The sequence below is a fragment of the Diadema antillarum genome, unplaced genomic scaffold (genome assembly GCF_040938485.1).
Source record: "Diadema antillarum isolate AM-2024a unplaced genomic scaffold, OU_Dant_1.0 seq00002213_RagTag, whole genome shotgun sequence".
In the NCBI taxonomy this organism is placed as follows: domain Eukaryota; kingdom Metazoa; phylum Echinodermata; class Echinoidea; order Diadematoida; family Diadematidae; genus Diadema; species Diadema antillarum.
In genome coordinates this window covers 756-18,155 of record NW_027272847.1, presented here as the reverse complement: position 1 = coordinate 18,155, position 17,400 = coordinate 756, and the positions used below count along the sequence as shown (strand labels likewise).

Genomic DNA, 17,400 nt, shown 5'->3' with positions numbered 1-17,400 from the left:
GAGTTCACTGCTTATCACAGATATTATTTGACTTGGCTCTGTTGTAGCGTAGCTTCCCCCCTCCCCCTCCAAGGATGTTTGGAAGATGAATATCTTGCCTTCAATGGGAAGATTAATGTCATGCCTTGAAGCACATTTCCTTTTATGTGAATGAATTGCCTTCATCTACACTATTGAGACACATCCACCGGCCTGTTGTTAGCACTAAAAGGAGACAGACATACTGTCCTCGACGTGATTGTAGAAAATGGATACTGATATCACGTAGACCTTTTCACCGTCTTCCACATCAAGACGAAAATGCTGACTGTGAAGGAACTGAAACAACTCACTAAGAACTCCATGTCATGACATGCGGTATTTTTTTTTTAAGGTAAAATACGGAGGAGGAAGTGGATGATTGGAAGCTACGGTTTTATTCTGAGCCAACAATGACTGACACACAATGTGCTGGGTATGAGGTCATAACACAATAGTCAATAAATGATGAGGTTGTGTGTGAAGCAATGCTGGCTTTGAAAAAGTGGTTTGAGTGGGAGAACCCTTGTGGTTTAATTTGAGGTCCCATAATTCTATTGATATATCCAGTGAGACAATAGCATAGATGTTTCTGGGCCTGTAAGTTAAGATTGTAAATTTGAGATTTTATTCTAGTTTTATTTTCTTTTTAACTTCTTTTAGATTTGTGTTTGCATTTTTGTTTGGTTTTTGTTTGGTTTGGTTTTCCCTATGTGTTACATTAACAAAATATTTTAAAGTGAGATGAGGCCTAGATTGCCAACAAATGAATAAATAAATAACATTGGGAAGGGTGTGTGGGATTGCAATGTCAGACTAATTCTCAGGTAATGAATTGACTTCTGTTTCACTTTTACAGCAAGCCGCAGGAGGAGTAGACCCCAGTGATCCGTTGGGACCTTTGCCAGCTGGCTGGGGTAAGATATTCACAAGATACTGCTTCTCTCTGTCCTGCTCTGAATGAACACGAGAAATGTTTGTATTTTTCTAGGAGTGGTGGGAGATTTGATGTGCTGCTATTTGATCCACTCTGTATTCCGACCAACCTGACACCTACCGTGTTTCTGTACAGTGAAGTCAATCAAGTCAAAATTCTACAACCTCGAACCATAATCCAGTGGCCCAGAAATGTTGTTTGGGCATTTAACAACAGCAACAACAACAACAACAACAAAAGGAATCGGGTCAAATTTTGATGTTGCATTATGACATCTATGTCATATTAAGAAGGCTTATGTGTAATGCTGTCAGCATCCTCACAGGATCAAGAGGTGCAAAATCAGAAAATAATGATTCTTTTTAGCAGTAAAAGTTGTAGTAGAAGTAGAGTACATGTAGTAATAGAAGTAGAAGTAGCAGTACTATCAGTATATATTTCAATTGTTATGTGAAACAACGTAGCATTCAATAGTGACTTAAGTTTCTGTGCTTGTATTGATAGTAAAATCTGTTATCATCTCTTTCCTTTGTAGTGTAGAAGTTATTAAATAACGCCTAAATAGATCGTTGTCATTTGATTGGTTGTTTGACATTAATCATTAGTCTCATTTCACTATGATGTCATCATCCGTGCAATTTTGGCTCCATTTACTGTGCAATTTTGGATCCATACGATTTGCTCCATTGCATGCACGCCGAGAGCCTGGTTTGTGTTTGCAGTGTGTGTAAGCGACAGCGCGCTATAGCATAAAGCACTCAGTGAGCACTCTTTCGATCTCAGATTCTCTCTTGTGTTTGAATAAGTAAAACATCAAATGACAAGGATCTATTTTAGGCGTTATATAAAGCAAATAATAAATGCTTTTCATTCGTGTAATGGACAGAATATTTAATTCGGTGAATGATGAAATCTTTGATCCACTCAACTCGGCTGCGCCTTGTTGAATGGATCATTTCATCTTTCATCTCATGAAGTATTCTGTCCATTGCACTCATAAACATTCATTATTTGTGTAACATGTGAAGACTGATAGTGCATAGCTCAATCAACAATGCCTGGGCCGACTGAGTTCAAATATTTTGACAGTCCATAGGAATAGAGTAAAGAGCGCCTTTTTGATTTGTTTGTTTGTTTGTTTGTTTGTCTGTGTCGACAGAAAAGCGCACGGATACCCACAGCCGAGTCTACTTTGTCAATCACCTGAATCGAACAACACAATGGGAAGACCCCAGGACACAGGGGTTAGTATCACCGACTTGGAATCATTTCCCTTTTCCCCTCCCTCTCCACTCTCCCTTCTTTCTTTCCCCCCTCCCACATTTCTTCTCACTACTTTTATGCTCTAGTCTTGAGGTGTATTGTGCTCCGAAAATTTTGTAGATTTCAATATTTTCTTCCATTCATGTCTTTGTGCAAAAGAACAGATGATGTTAACAGATTTTCTTCAAGGAAGTGGAGATTTCAGTAGTTTCTTCCATGCATGTCTCCTTTCTTAAGGACATATGATGCAAATATTTTATTAGTTTTTAATCCACAAAGTAATCCAGTTAAGGAGGAGACCATACTTTGATTGTAATATGCATGGTTTGACTATCATATTGCTGAACTTATTGTATGCCAATATAAAAGACAGAGATAATTCTTCATGAGGTTGACCCCAGGTGTTAGCAGATTGCAATCAAAAGAGTATTCATAAGAAACTCTGATCCAAAATCAAAATGTTGATAGACCTGATATCTGGTCACATTTTGTCCATACATATTGGGTTTACTAATATGTCAACCTGTTGGTATTGGTCTATTCCTTCTCTGATTAAAGATTTTTCTCCAGTGGGTAGAAAGATTAACTTGCAAATGATATTTGTACTACAAGGAAATAGGTTGTGTTCGCATATGACCTGAGTTTTTTTAGGTAATTATTGAATGATAGAAAGACCCAATTCAGTGCAGGGCAAAAAAAAAAAAAACCCAACCCAGACATTAGCTTCAACTTCTTGGTAGACATATAGGTCCAGGGGATGATGGTAAAAAAAAAAAAAATCAAGGATAAATCAGGATATAGTTTGGTCATAGCTGTAAGTCATCTCACATCTAGCAAAGTTTGATGAGTGGCATTTAGATGACAAGAGCTCGTCTCTCTTCCCCCTTGTTTCAAAGCAGGGCAAACATGCAGGAGGCACCCCTGCCCGACGGCTGGGAGATCCGATACACCAAGGAGGGCGTCCGCTACTTTGTGGACCACAACAACAGACGAACGACTTTCACCGATCCCCGGCCCAATGCCTCCAAGGGGTGAGTATATGATGTCCTTCATGATGATGATGATGGTGGTGGTGGTGGTGGTAATGATGATGATGATGATGGTGGTGGTGGTGATGGCTGTGATGATGGTGAGGGTGGTGATGGTGATGATAATTGTGATGATGATGGTGATGATGGTGATGATGGTGATGATGGTGATGATGGTGATGATGATGATGATGATGGTGATTGTTATGATGATGGTGATGAATGATGATGACGATGGTGATGATGATGATGATGATGATGATGATGATGGTGATTGTTATGATGATGGTGATGAATGATGATGATGATGGTGATGATGATGATGATGATGATGATGATGATGACGATGATGATAAGAGAATTATGAAGCTGATGGTAGTAATTGTGTTGATGATGAAAATGATAATGAAGATAATGGTGATGATGTTGGATATGGTTATGGTGTTTAGAATGATATTTGATGATGATGGTAGTAATGGATTATGTGTTCTTAAATGAATACTATTTTGATTTGACCAGTTAAGCAGTCATGTAATATGAAAATGTTATGCTCATTATGCTTTTCATAAGTTTGCCCCGACTATGTTCTTAGAAACTTTCTCTGAATAGATTATCAAAACAAAGCCTGTGTGCTTCTCACCATGCAGCTTTCCAAAGTTGACCATTTTGTAGGATCATGTTCTGATTTGAGCTGTGTTTCTTTCGTTGTGCAGGCCGAAGGGAGCCTTTGGTGTCCCCATTGCATACGAGAGGAGTTTTAGGTGGAAACTGGGTCAGTTCCGCTATCTATGTCAGATCAACGCACTGCCAAGCCACGTCAAGATCAGCGTATCTAGGAACACTCTGTTTGAAGATTCCTTCCATCAGGTAAGGAGCATGCATATCATTGCAAATTATAAAATGAGTTCAAAGAATGGAGCAATTCAGGAGCTCGGAAATGAGTCGTGTGAGCATGTGAGTGCAGAACAAAGAGCATAATTGCGCTGCGTGTTATCCTGTGGCAGATTACTTATCCCTCTGTGCAGATAGCTGTGCACGCGGCATGAACCCAAGCTTTGAATCGCACTGTTTGCATGGCCCATTGAAGAGTGGCCCCATTGCTTTGCTTTGCAAAGTCTTAGCAGCTGATACTGTAGCTTAGGTCAAAAATCCATTTTATAAAACAATAATGCACTGGTCTTATATCTTTGTTGTTTATAAAGTGAAGAAGCAGTACACTCTTGGGTATTCACAATGTCATATGTGTTGTACCACTGTAAACACCTTAGAGTGTGCTGCATTTCTATGAATGCACTCTCACCTGTGTATAACATTGCTCTTCTAATCACACACACACACACACACACAAATCGAAATGGCTGGAGGTCTGTCGTTGCAATCCTGTCACAAACATTACCTTTTGGTAATGTCTTTCCTGATCACTTGAGCCTCTGCAGTGCCATGACTCCCACCACTCACATTACTTCTAGCTTCCTGTGGTTAGAGAAGAAATAACAAATCATGTTTCCCTGTAGGAGGAAGGGAATTGAAGTAACAGCTGTATAAAGTAGAGAAGACTGGAATCATGTTGCAAGCTAGACTTGAGATCCAGGCATCATACTACAAGTTATTCATATTAATGAATTTGTGTTAAGTTGTTTATATTACAACTGATTGACAAATTGCCCTTCATCAGCGTAAATAAATATGCAGTACCTGCAGGATACGACGCCTGTCTGGTAATCGGGAGATCGCTGGTCCGAATCCAACCAGAGTATGTATGCCCTTGATTTTTTATCATGGGTACTTCTTGAACACTTATTAAGTGGTGCTTACTTACATCAATGAAGGGCTATTTGTAAATCAGTTGCAATACTACTAGTACTGTGTAGAGTTGAGCATGTCTTTCTTGGAATGACCAGACCTCTTATCTCAATTGGCATTTATTGGAAAACCTCCAAACTCATTTCTTAACACAAAAGAAAAAATGGTATGAATTTTAAAGCAGAACAGTGTAAGCCAAAACAATGTTTCTGCATTGTTTGATGTCATTATTAATGTTATTTTGCAAAAATGTTGCAAAAATGCAAAGTTTCATTGCTCTCCTTAGAAGTCATGAACTTGAGATACAGTACAAGGTATTGCCACCCCTGGGGACAGTGTGCGGTACACTAAAGCAGTGTTAAAGCTATCATTGAATGTACAGTTTTGATAAGTCGAGAGGCGTGTAGTAGTAGTATTGTTTTCAACATGAGTATGACCCATATCTGTGCACATTTACATTGTAGATGGACTTCCTTTGCCTGTTGTGTCCTTTTGATGAATTGAATGGCTGGTCAATGCAACCTTCTGTATTTTTTTTCTTGTTGCCTTGATTGTTGTTAAATTATTGAAGAACGTTTTTTTTTAATGCATTCCAAATCTGACAGAAACGGGTAGAATGATTTGCATTATTACATGTATGAAAAGCCATCATAACCTGCTCCATGAAATCCCCCCGATGTTTCACCATTGTGATTGCTCTAATCTAATGCTTACCTGAAAAAAAAAACAAAAGAAAAAAAAACAAAATGTCAGATCATGTAAAAGCCAATGAGCATCTGAGACTAGCATTAGACTAAGTCTTTGTGACAAGTCTGATGGAATATTGACATGATGTAAACTTGCATAGATGGGCCCACTTTATATAATAAACTTGCAATTATTGTGAGCTACAGTAGTTATAGTCTCCATGGCAACATCCAGGAAACAACCAATCAGATGTAAGCATTGACACTGTTGCCGCAGTGACTGCAATTGATTACAATTTATGACGATTACAAACAGTTCTATGAAGCAGGTCGCTAAATGTCTCTTCAGTGTGATTATAACAGTGCATTCGCACTAATTCTCCCCACTTCCCATCCCCCCCCCCTTCAGATCATGAGATTACAGGCTTACGACTTAAGGAGGCGACTTTACATCATCTTCAGAGGAGAGGAGGGTCTGGATTACGGAGGTGTGGCAAGGTGAGAGAGTGCAGAAGGGGTCGCTTCAAAACTTTGTCCTACACCGCAGTATCAAAAATGCATTAAATTTAGCAGTGTGAAACTCTACACACATTAGTAGCAGCACAAAAATCAAAATTTGATATTTTTCTTTCTTTGGTTTTGTCCGTTGGAAGTTATGCTAATGTTAATAATGTGTCAACTGTTGCTTTTGTAGAAATCTGCAATTTGTGCAGGAAAAAGAACAGTGAGCTATGTTTGTAATTTGTTGGAAAGATTAAATTTCAGTCTTTCTAAGATGTGTAATTGGTTGATTTTTTCTCAGCTGAGTCATAGAAAATTCTCCCCCCCCCAAAAAAAAAAAAAGAATTAGTAACTGCCGCTCATGGCCCTCCACCCCCAAGATCAGGAGGTCAGTGCTAGCAATGTCACAATCGCATGATCAGCAGTATTCGATTGAGATACGTTTTGACTAAATTGCTCAATATTCAATGGTCACATCTTAAATATCAGTTACTCAATTTCAGTACTTTTGAGATGTTGTATTATGATTTGTGCCTCCTCCGTCTGCATCTCCATTCTCAAGTTGGGTGCCTGCAGTGAGTCCAAAACTCCTGCGCAAGGCTTATCTGTAACAAACCTAGGTTCTCAAGGATTACTCCTCTTCTGAAAGACTTACACTGGCTTCCGATTCGTAAATGAACATTGTTTAAGATTTTGTTGATTGTATATAAGTCACTCATCGGTCAAGCCCCCAGGTACATATCCGAATTATTAGTATTCAAACCTCATTTACACACTCACAATTTGCGCAGTTCTGAGGACACTCTGCTCTTAAAAATTCCAACATGTAAAACAAAAGTAACACTAGGAGACAGAGCATTTGCCTGTGCAGCTCCCAAACTCTGGAATGATCTACCATTAGAAGTCCGGAAATCCCCAACCGTAGCAGTCTTTAAATCGCGGCTCAAAACACATCTTTTCGTTTAACTGTTCATTATTATCAAGCACATCAGAAGCTTTTGCAGCACAGAAGAATATATGTCTATAGGTTTTGCGCTTTATAAATTGATGTATTATTATTATTATTATTATATGTGCCTTCCACCAGGGAATGGTTCTTCATGTTGTCCCACGAGGTCCTGAACCCAATGTACTGCCTCTTTGAGTATGCCAACAAGACCAACTACTGTCTGCAAATCAACCCCGCCTCCTCCGTCAACCCCGACCATCTCCAGTACTTCCGCTTCGTTGGGAGGTTCATCGCCATGGTGAGTGGTGATATAGGGAAAATTTTTAAAAATAAAATAATGTAGCTTTAGGGGTGACACAACATTTGCTCCTGCAACAATTGCTCCGGTCTTATTTTCTCCAAGGACTTAGGGTTAGAGTTAGAGTTTTGATAGGGTTTTAGGTTTAGTTTGATGTGAGGATTAGGATTAGGGTTAGGGTTATGTTTGAGGGTAGAATTTATGTTTGGCTTAGCATGCAAATATTTTATGGGAGCAATTGTTGCTGGAGCAAATGTCATGGAACTGGTTTCAGGACTTGTATTATAATTGGTTGATGCTTCTCTTCTTTGAGTTTAGTGATGAAATCTGTTTGAGAAAGTAGGGCATCTTATCCACTTGCCACTTGGGGAAATTACTGTGAAAAAGGAAATTTTCGCAGAATGGAAATTTTTGTGTTTTTCATGCAACGTGAAACTGCAGCAGAAAGAAAAAAGAAAAAAAGGTGTGTTGTTAAGCAATGGATTATTAAGGACATATATGCCCTTTGGTTGCAAAACATTATACCGCTGTTCGGAATGACAATTTCATTACTGCTCTAAACAAAGAAAAGACGGCATTCCGTATTTGAAGAACAATTGATGTCTACCTACTTTGTAGGAGATTAGAGAATGTGTGGAGTTAGCTGTGTTATGTACTCAGTAAGCCTAGGCCCTCTGGAGTTGAATCTTCCTTTGCTGTCTGTCAGTAATTGAAGCACTCATTCTCTCCTGTTCTGTGTAACTCTCAATTCTTCAATAGGCCCTCTACCACGGCAAGTTCATCTACAGCGGATTCACGATGCCATTCTACAAGCGTATGCTCAACAAGCCCCTCACGCTGCGTGACCTGGAGAGTATAGACCCCGAGTTCTATAACTCGCTGGTGTGGATCAAGTGAGTCTCGCTGTGGTTAGACATCCCCCAGTCCAAAGTCCTCGTTTCTTCGTTACAGTTGTCATCTGAAGAAAAACCTTGTTTAGATTTGTCAACTTTTAATTCAGTGATATGACTTCTTTGTCATTGGGTCATTATTCAGAGCTGTCTGAATTTCTGCCCATGAATGTGATCATATCAAATTGGTCAGAACTATAGTCCTGGGCCCCGTTCTATCAAAAGATAAGATGGATCATAAATTTCCTTACCACACAGGCTGCCATAGACTTATGATAGAAATTAACTATACAATCAATTATAACTCTTCATAAAACAGGGCCCAGATGGATAATCCATAAGCTATGAATGTTAATCCAGATTGCATAATTTCCCTTGAATTAGTTTTGTACAAATTTATGCTCTCTCATTGTAGCCAAATAAGGGAAAAAATAGAAAAAAATCAACTTGCTGCCTTGAAATCTTGTGCCATATTGGGGCACAGCGTTTGTACTTATATCCATGAAAACTAATGGCTTCAGAGTATTTGAATGGGTATCAATAGCATTTTGTTTACGTCCAATTTTACGTTTCCATTTCCAGGGATAATGACATAGATGAACTGGACATGGACATGACGTTTGTGGCCGACTTTGAGATCCTGGGCAAGGTGGAGACTGTGGAGCTCAAGGAGGGAGGAAAGGACATTGAGGTCACAGAGGAGAACAAGGAAGAATATATACAGTAAGTGGAGTAGAATGGTTGATAGTTTTTGTCAACTATTCTAATGGCCTACTGTATATGCCTCATATTTCACAAGTCTAATTTTTGTGTGAAACAGGATTTCCTGACAATTTTACAATTAGGTAAATTTGCGATCATAGAGTACGGCAATGGATGGAGATATGTACACTTGCACTTCATATTCATGTAGGGATCGGAATTGATATTTTTGCCTGTCTTAAAATATTTGAATATCACCCGATTTGCGAAACTCGTGAAAATAAAAAACCCGCAAAATGTGTGGAATGTACGGTAGTGTTTGAAGAGTTTACGGCCCAAATAGTGCAGTGATTGCCCATCTCATGAAGGACAAAATGAATAACATGTACTCCTGTAGGTTTTCTCAATTTTTGTGGCAGTCTTACTATCGTCTTGCATGGTGTGAATTATCACTCTAATGTCAAAAAGAATTTTGTGTTCATCCACACACAAATATATACTTATTAGACCCCTGAAAAGATGAAAGATTCAGAATACTTGATGACATGTTTGTATTTTTTTCATGAACTCTGTTGTATTGGCATCCAAAGTTATTTATAGAATTAAAGTGCTTATTTTTGTGAGATGCCTTCAATTAAATTTTATAATTTTCAGGGGGATGTTGTAGTGAAACAACATTTATTTTTTGTTCTTTTTTGTTGTATGAATCAATCATGCTGAAAGTTGTTTAACGTGATCTGAATGAGCTTGGAATTTGGCACCCTTACGCACATTAGAATAGTAAATGGAGGAGAGTGAGTTTTGAAATGAGTCAGTTATATGGTACTGTAGTAAGTCCTGCCAAACACCGACTGCCCTTTGGAGCCACTTGCCAAATCCTTGGAGTGAATGAGGCAGTAACAGGTATTGGGTTTGAAGGAGGTCATGTTCACACCACTATCATGCCTGGCTTAAAGTTTCGAAGTGACTCACTTCCCCCCAGCCATGAGCCCGATTTAGATTCCAGGCTCAAGGGTGACTTCAGATGGCAGCACTCTGGCGATATTGTTTCCCCAAGCAGGCCCCTTATTCAGTAATGGGAAAATGTTGACCCCAGCTTTTAGTATTTTCTCAATCCAGAAATAGCAAGTGTGTCATTCAAGGAAATAGATAGAATCCTTCACTTCATTTATACTCATTTTATATTACCTTGAGCATTGAAGTGGATTGGCATGATTTATTTAAGGGTATCGCTTCTGTTTTTTATTGTTAATGGAAGGTTATGAAAGTAGCTTCTCAGCTCATGCTGATTGAGTGATGGATTGGTAAGCTGGAAGAGATGAAAGCAGCCATATTCATCATGACCCTTCATGCTGTAGTTCAGCTTAAAGGGGCATAGTCCCGGTAGTGTAGAGGGCGCTGTTGATGATACTGCCGATCACCGTTGGCATTGATACGAAGATTACCGAAGTTGAGCTGTCATCAAGAGTAAAGTGCGTAGGTGTTGCGAAGTGACGTTGCCTTCGTTGCTTTCTCTGCGCAACGCGCAGTTTGTAGTAATGCAAGGGTGCGTGCATATGTGCTTCTTATTATGACATCACAAAAGAAGTTTGCTAAAGCTGTCATCCCCGTCGGCCGAATCATGAGCCGAACTGTGATCGCACCACTGACTACAGTCAATCGGACTTCTTCGGACTCGGGGAAGTGGGCCAAAGCGTAAGCGCTAAAGAGGAGTGGATAGCGTAGGTCTCTATAGGAAACATGCGCCGTGCGCCCGCGTACGCATTTGACTAAAACACCGGGACCGTGCACCTTTAATACTCTATTTGTCATAGCATGCCATAAAGTTTGTAGTGATCACAGACCCTTCCCCAGCGTGAAGCCTGTATTACTTTGATGATTAAATTTGTAGTAATACTTTGTCATGAAGAGAAGGCTAAGACTTTTACATTTCTGGCTCAAACACGTTTGAGATCACCCTTCTTTTGGCGTTTCAGGAAGGCGTTTCTAACCCTAAAGTTAAAACAGCTTTTTGTTTATCATCTGCCCAAATCCCCCTGACAGTTGATTGAAAATATTGATATTTCACAAGGTTGAAAGGTTGATATTGTGAAATGAGTGTGACTAAGTTTTGTTTTTCATCGGCCCACCAGCCTGATGACCCAGTTCCGTTTCAACCGGGGCATCGAGGAGCAGACCAAGGCTTTCCTGGAAGGCATGAACGAGGTGGTACCCCTCCAGTGGCTCCAGTACTTTGATGAGAGGGAGCTAGAGGTGAGATAACGGGATTCCTGGACCAGTTCACACTCTGCTTCAATCACCGAGAACATGAAAATGAATACTGCCTTTATTTTTTTGTGTACCATAGCATTCTTGAGTGCCACTGTCTTTCTGAGCAATCTGAAGATTCATTGTGAACGCTAACGTAATGTCGGTTATATTTTGCATGTTTATCTATCAAATGAAACGAAAGGAAATTTCACCTAACGTTAAAGCATAAGACACAAAAGTAAATCCTGTTCAGAAATATGTGCAAAAATGTAAATATGAGCTGTATGTGACTGTATCCGAAACTGTACCCTCACTGCAAAGCCGATTTTATCATTTTATTTACGACAGCTGAAACTGATTTGGTATCATCTTCAAGTATGGTCATTTATTCAATTATATGTTAGATTAGTGTAAAGATGTGTAAGGGCAAGTAATTTTGATTTCATTTCATCAATCTTTGTGCAATTTCTATTCACACATCCCTGTGTCTGTACCATTATGCCCAGCTCATCTTTTATAAGAAGGGACAGCGAAAAGTAATTACCATCATAAAGACATCCCCATATAGGATATGGCATATCCTATATGGAGACATATCTTCCTTAGAGAGTGGCTGGTAATTATGCAATGACCTATGAATCCATTGTCTTTCTATCTCTGGTGCATCTCCGGTTTGGCATATACTTCATATATTTTTGAGTGGCAGCATCAAACATGGGATCAAAGGGAATAAGAATGTTACAACTCCATGTCTTCAACCTCCTTGGTGAAATGTCATCCCTTGACACACCCACTCTTACATCTCTCCCCCAATCTCTCCCCCAATCTCTCCCCCCTCCCCAGCTGATGCTATGTGGGATGCAGGAGTTTGACGTGGACGACTGGTACCGGCACACCATCTACCGCCACTACACGCGGGAGAGCAAGCAGGTGCAGTGGTTCTGGCGCGCCGTGCGCGAGATGGACAACGAGAAGCGGGCGCGGCTGCTGCAGTTCGTCACGGGCACGTGCCGGCTGCCCGTCGGAGGATTCACGGAGCTCATGGGTGAGTCCGCCTCTTTAGTCCTGTCCCACCAGTGATTCTCTTATTCTGATTGGGATGATCATTAGTGATGCACTCTTTGTGCAGTGCATTTTTAATGTACTAGATGTTATTGTGTGATACATTTTAGAGTTTAGATGTTGTGTGCAATGTATCCCTTCTAAAATTCATTTATATATTTAGTAACTTGGTTCAGAAGGAAAGTGGAGAGTTAGTAGTCTGAAAAATACTGATTACTCTTATATTGTTGCAAAGTGGAACTGCTAAAACAGCTCCTTCACCCATTGAGGACGGACTTATTTTGCTACAACATGCATTTTCCATAGACACTTGCTCCAGTATACTCGGGACTCATCCTCAGTGGTTTAAGATTTATTTTGTAGACAGCTTCCATCTTGAAGAATATTGGCCACTGATTTAAGTATATATAGATAGCAACTCAAGGGCAGTGCTCAGATATGAGCTTGAACCGAGCAAACTGAATGACATGAGAGTATGCTCTTGAAGCTGATAAATCAAATCCCTTGTGAGCACACCCTTTCCTCCTTCCCACTTCTTTGTTCCATTCTATTTTTGAAGCAATAGTCTTGGTTTCAGTCCATTAGGGGAAAAAAAAAAATGAAACAGAACCAGTCCCAACACATACTTCTCTATTCTGCATATTGAACTGTATCCCTTAGATGTTAAAAATATTTCGCCAGAGAATATACTTGTATCGTAGGTTGTTGGCTGCCATCATTTATTCTTTACTTTCGTATCTGTGCAACTGGTTGCTATTTGGACTGTGGTGTATCTTGTTGCTGATTATTTGTGTTGTTCCTTCTCACCTTTCAGGGAGCAACGGTCCTCAGAAGTTCTGCATTGAGAAGGTTGGCAAGGAGACCTGGCTACCACGGAGTCACACCTGGTACGTTTGCCCCCAGCCTTGGCAGTGCTGATGCAAGCCTGCTTGTCATCAGTTGTCAAGACAGGGTTTGTGAGCAGAGATTTAAAGTCCAAGAATTTCTTGTGCTCATCCTCCCTTTTCTGTCGTCTACTTTAGCCCACTGGTTGAGCTGCTGCCTTGTACGCAGCTCATTATAGTGTATCTTTAGAGGTTCATGTCTCTTTTGAAAGACTTTTCTGTCCAAAGAAAGATAACTAATTGCACTGTGAGATGAGAGCATATCAAATCCTTGTTGAAGCCAATAGCATAAATAGGCCTTCAAGTAGTCATGTAATTTCAGTTACAGTGTAAATGGTAAAGGCTACGATGTACTCCAGAAAAAAAGGGAACTGTAAGTGTAGATTGTTTTATGCAATTTTTTGCAAAGTTTTGTAAAGTGATTGCAGTTTTCTGGAAGGGTACTATTTAGTGAGCATGAAATCAGTTATTCATAACGTACATGATTGTGCAGCTGTTAACATATAAATGTTGCTGTATTGTTCTCATATTGCATCTGGCTGTTTTTGCTCCCCTAGACAAGCATATGGTGGCCTCAATTCTGAATTGTGTTGATTGCCCGCAAGTGAATCCTCAGATTGTTGTCTCACCTCCTTCAATTTCCCCCACAGCTTCAACCGTCTGGATCTACCCCCGTACAAGAGCTACGAACAGCTGGTGGAGAAGCTGACATTTGCCATTGAAGAGACAGAAGGCTTCGGCCAGGAATAAGAGCCCCTTCTGTCCCCTGCCCATGGACTGACTGCCCTGGTGATTTCCTCACTGCGGCGCGATATCATTAGTGGACGACCATTACGAGACTTAGTTCGCTTACGTGTCGCCTGCGACTGTGGCATCATTTCGGCCAGTCGCGGATTGGGTTTAGGATAGATATTGCATACGTGGTCGTGTGATTCTCTCTGCAAAAGAAAGACTTGCAAAATATGAAATACATCTTTGATTACATATATTGGGTGAATGAACTTTATTTCCTGATGTATTCAGCTTGACCCAGGAAGAGGAGATCATCAGTTGTGGACACATGGACGTCTTTGGCGATACACCACCTAAACATTTGATGACTTGAACCATACAAGTTCAAAACGTGATCGTCAAGTAAATGCAGCAGTGTCCCTTGTCCAGTTAGAGCGCAGCTTACACGCAATATGCCAGACATGGCCTTGCATGTGGGGAACATGTAATATGCACAGGCATATAATTTTGTGATCATAATTTGTTCCCCTCTTTTTTGTGATGGGGGTAGGGAGATAGAGGAATTATACTAAATCATCGGAGGATTCCGTTGGGTTGCTGCCATCCGTTTGACCCGTTGAAGACTAGCCCTGAGTATACTTGGGCAGGTGTCTATGGGTAATGACTGTTATAGCAAAAGCAGCTCGTCCTCAATGGGTTAATGCTAAGAAGCAGTATCATGATCAGGGAATTAGCGAGAGCTTCAAGGAGACAGAGAGTTCTTGCGAGAACTGTACGGCTTTATCGCGAGGACTCGTCAAAGCTTTTCACAGAAGCGTCGCAACGTCTGATTCCACTTGGAGAGTTTGTCATTGGAATTACGCTTGTGTTTGAATCACAAGTGGCGTGACGTTTCTCTTCTTCATTCAATAAGTTATTCATGACACCATTTTAACTTTCATTTCATTCACTAACATGCTGTAGTGCTTCTGTATGATGGCACACTGTCGAGTCATTCGTGTCTCAAGATCTTAGCTTGGTTCGATGTGGGCTGTGACTGCTCTGTATTATGTTACAGTTGAGTTGCCTCCTAGAAGAAAAAAAATAAGCAGCTTTAATACCTTAATTCCTGCATGGCTTTTATCATGCAATGTTTATATGTCTATCAGGGATTTATCATTGCAAAACATTCTACTCACCCTCCCTGCGTGAATGCTTTAAAGCACTGTACATACGAAGCGTAGATAGATACATCTATTTTAACATATTCTCTATCGGTTGCAAAGTCTTTTTTGTGTCAGCCAAGCATTTACGGTCATATCCTATCTACCGAAAAGAACAAAAATGACAAAAAACTCTTTAAAAAAAAAGATTTATTGGATATTTGTCTAACTTTCATGTGTATGAATAGACGTCAGTGCAGCAGCTAACTTCATCTGGACGTTTTATGTTTTAATGTTTTCAGTTTTTAAGAATCTCTGTTCAGTGGAAGTTGGTCTATTCAGATTGAGATTATCTATGTCAGTGATTCTTCAGGTGTGAAGGGTGGGGGGGGGGGGGTAGAAAGAGAGTGCTCTTTTAGTGTTTTGTCATTGAAGTTACAAATGCAACCAACTTATTTGCTTGCTGGAGCACGTTGAGTAGTTTGCACCCCTCTACCAGTGACAGCTTAGAGACACTGAAGCATGAGAAGTAACGTTGGTCCAATTCATTTGCTGCCCAACTGAGGTACCTTTGAAAAAAAATCATCAATAGCACCGGTCAGCAAATATGTCCATTGCAAGTGTACACTCGTCGATAACGGCCGACTCTAGTTGAGATTCTTCGGATGTGTGTGTATTTACATAGAGATCATTGATGAAGCTAGACACAATTCATCACGGGGATTCTCGAATATATCCGAGCCGGGCCAGCCTTCCCACTTTGTGGTATCCCCATGCTACCTGCAGGGCCCTGTTTCATAAAGCTGTTCGTAAAGTAACGAACAACTTACGAGCGACTGGTGATCAGTTTTGATGTGCTATACTTATCAGAATTTCCATAATTCAGTACAAGAACTGATCCCCAATCGCTCGTAAGTCGTTCGTAACTTTACGAACAGCTTTATGAAACACCCCCAGGTCGTTAACATCATAGAGTCTGGTTACTGACCCAAAGATTAGATGGTTCACTTGTAGTTGAGAGGGATGGTTTTCAACTGCCATGGAAAGGGCATGGTTACCAACAATATTGTTCACGGATATTGTGGCCAGATGGGATTGTTTTGATCAGTTTCCATGGCAATGAATGGCTATGATAGCACACTTTGGTTGGTTTGGGGGTTGGTTTCTTTTGTTCTTTCTTTCTAAGTTGTTAGCTCACCTGAGCCAAAGGCTCAAGTGAGCTATTGCGATCGCCCTTCGTCCGGCGTCCGTCGTGCGTCGTGCGTCGTGCGTCGTCCGTCGTCCGTCGTCCGTCGTCCGTCGTCCGTCGTGCGTCGTCCGTCGTGCGTCGTGCGTAAACTTTTTACATTTTCATCTTCTTCTTGAAAACCCCAAGACCGATTTTCATCAAACTTGGCAGGTAGCATCCCTAGGGGGTTAGGAACTCAATTTGTTAAAATGGGCACCATGCCCCGCCCAGGGGGCCCCCAGGGGGGCCCAAACCCCCCAAAATTAAGGAATCTGTAAAAATCTTCTTCTCTAGAACCAGAAGTGATAGAGCTAAGTTAATACTATGAGTTAGTACATTGATGACTGTAGTTTCAAGTTTGTTCATGGCAGAATCAGTGGTGCCCCCCTTGGGACCCAGGGGAGGGGGGTGGGGAAGGGTTCTAATGGGGCCTAAATTGTACATTTTCATCTTCTTCTTGAGAACCCCATGACCCATTTTCACCAAACTTGGCAGGTAGCATCCCTAGGGGGTTAGGAACTCAATTTCTTAAAATGGGCACCATGCCCCACCCAGGGGGCCCTCAGGGGGCCCAAGCCCCCCAAAATTAAGGATTCTGCAAAAATCTTCTTCTCTAGAACCAGAAGTGATAGTGCTTAGTTAATACTATGAGTTAGTACATTGATGACTGTAGTTTCAAGTTTGTTCATGGCAGAATCAGGGGTGCCCCCCTTGGGACCCAGGGGAGGGGGTGAGGAGGGGTCCTAATGGGGCCTAAATTGTACATTTTTATTGTCGTCTTGAGAACCCCATGACCCATTTTCACCAAACTTGGCAGGTAGCATCCCTAGGGGGTTAGGATCTCAATTTGTTAAAATGGGCACCATGCCCCACCCAGGGGGCCCTCAGGGGGCCCAAGCCCCCCAAAATTAAGGATTCTGCAAAAATCTTCTTCTCTAGAACCAGAAGTGATAGTGCTTAGTTAATACTATGAGTTAGTACATTGATGACTGTAGTTTCAAGTTTGTTCATGGCAGAATCAGGGGTG

General features: G+C 40.8%; 1 protein-coding gene across 1 annotated transcript in view; it reads left to right on the top strand.

Moving 5' to 3' along the window:
- LOC139714269 (E3 ubiquitin-protein ligase Su(dx)-like) overlaps positions 1-15,780 on the top strand; it is a 64,236-nt gene extending 48,456 nt beyond the window's left edge. The window contains exons 10-21 of the mRNA XM_071625986.1: positions 878-935; positions 2,115-2,199; positions 3,115-3,249; positions 3,960-4,113; positions 6,145-6,233; positions 7,324-7,483; positions 8,243-8,376; positions 8,956-9,096; positions 11,208-11,328; positions 12,169-12,370; positions 13,202-13,274; positions 13,922-15,780. Coding sequence (XP_071482087.1) covers positions 878-935; positions 2,115-2,199; positions 3,115-3,249; positions 3,960-4,113; positions 6,145-6,233; positions 7,324-7,483; positions 8,243-8,376; positions 8,956-9,096; positions 11,208-11,328; positions 12,169-12,370; positions 13,202-13,274; positions 13,922-14,021 — 1,452 coding nt within the window. The 3' untranslated portion in view covers positions 14,022-15,780. The remainder of the gene's footprint in view (positions 1-877; positions 936-2,114; positions 2,200-3,114; positions 3,250-3,959; positions 4,114-6,144; positions 6,234-7,323; positions 7,484-8,242; positions 8,377-8,955; positions 9,097-11,207; positions 11,329-12,168; positions 12,371-13,201; positions 13,275-13,921) is intronic.
- The last annotated feature ends 1,620 nt before the right edge of the window (positions 15,781-17,400 follow it).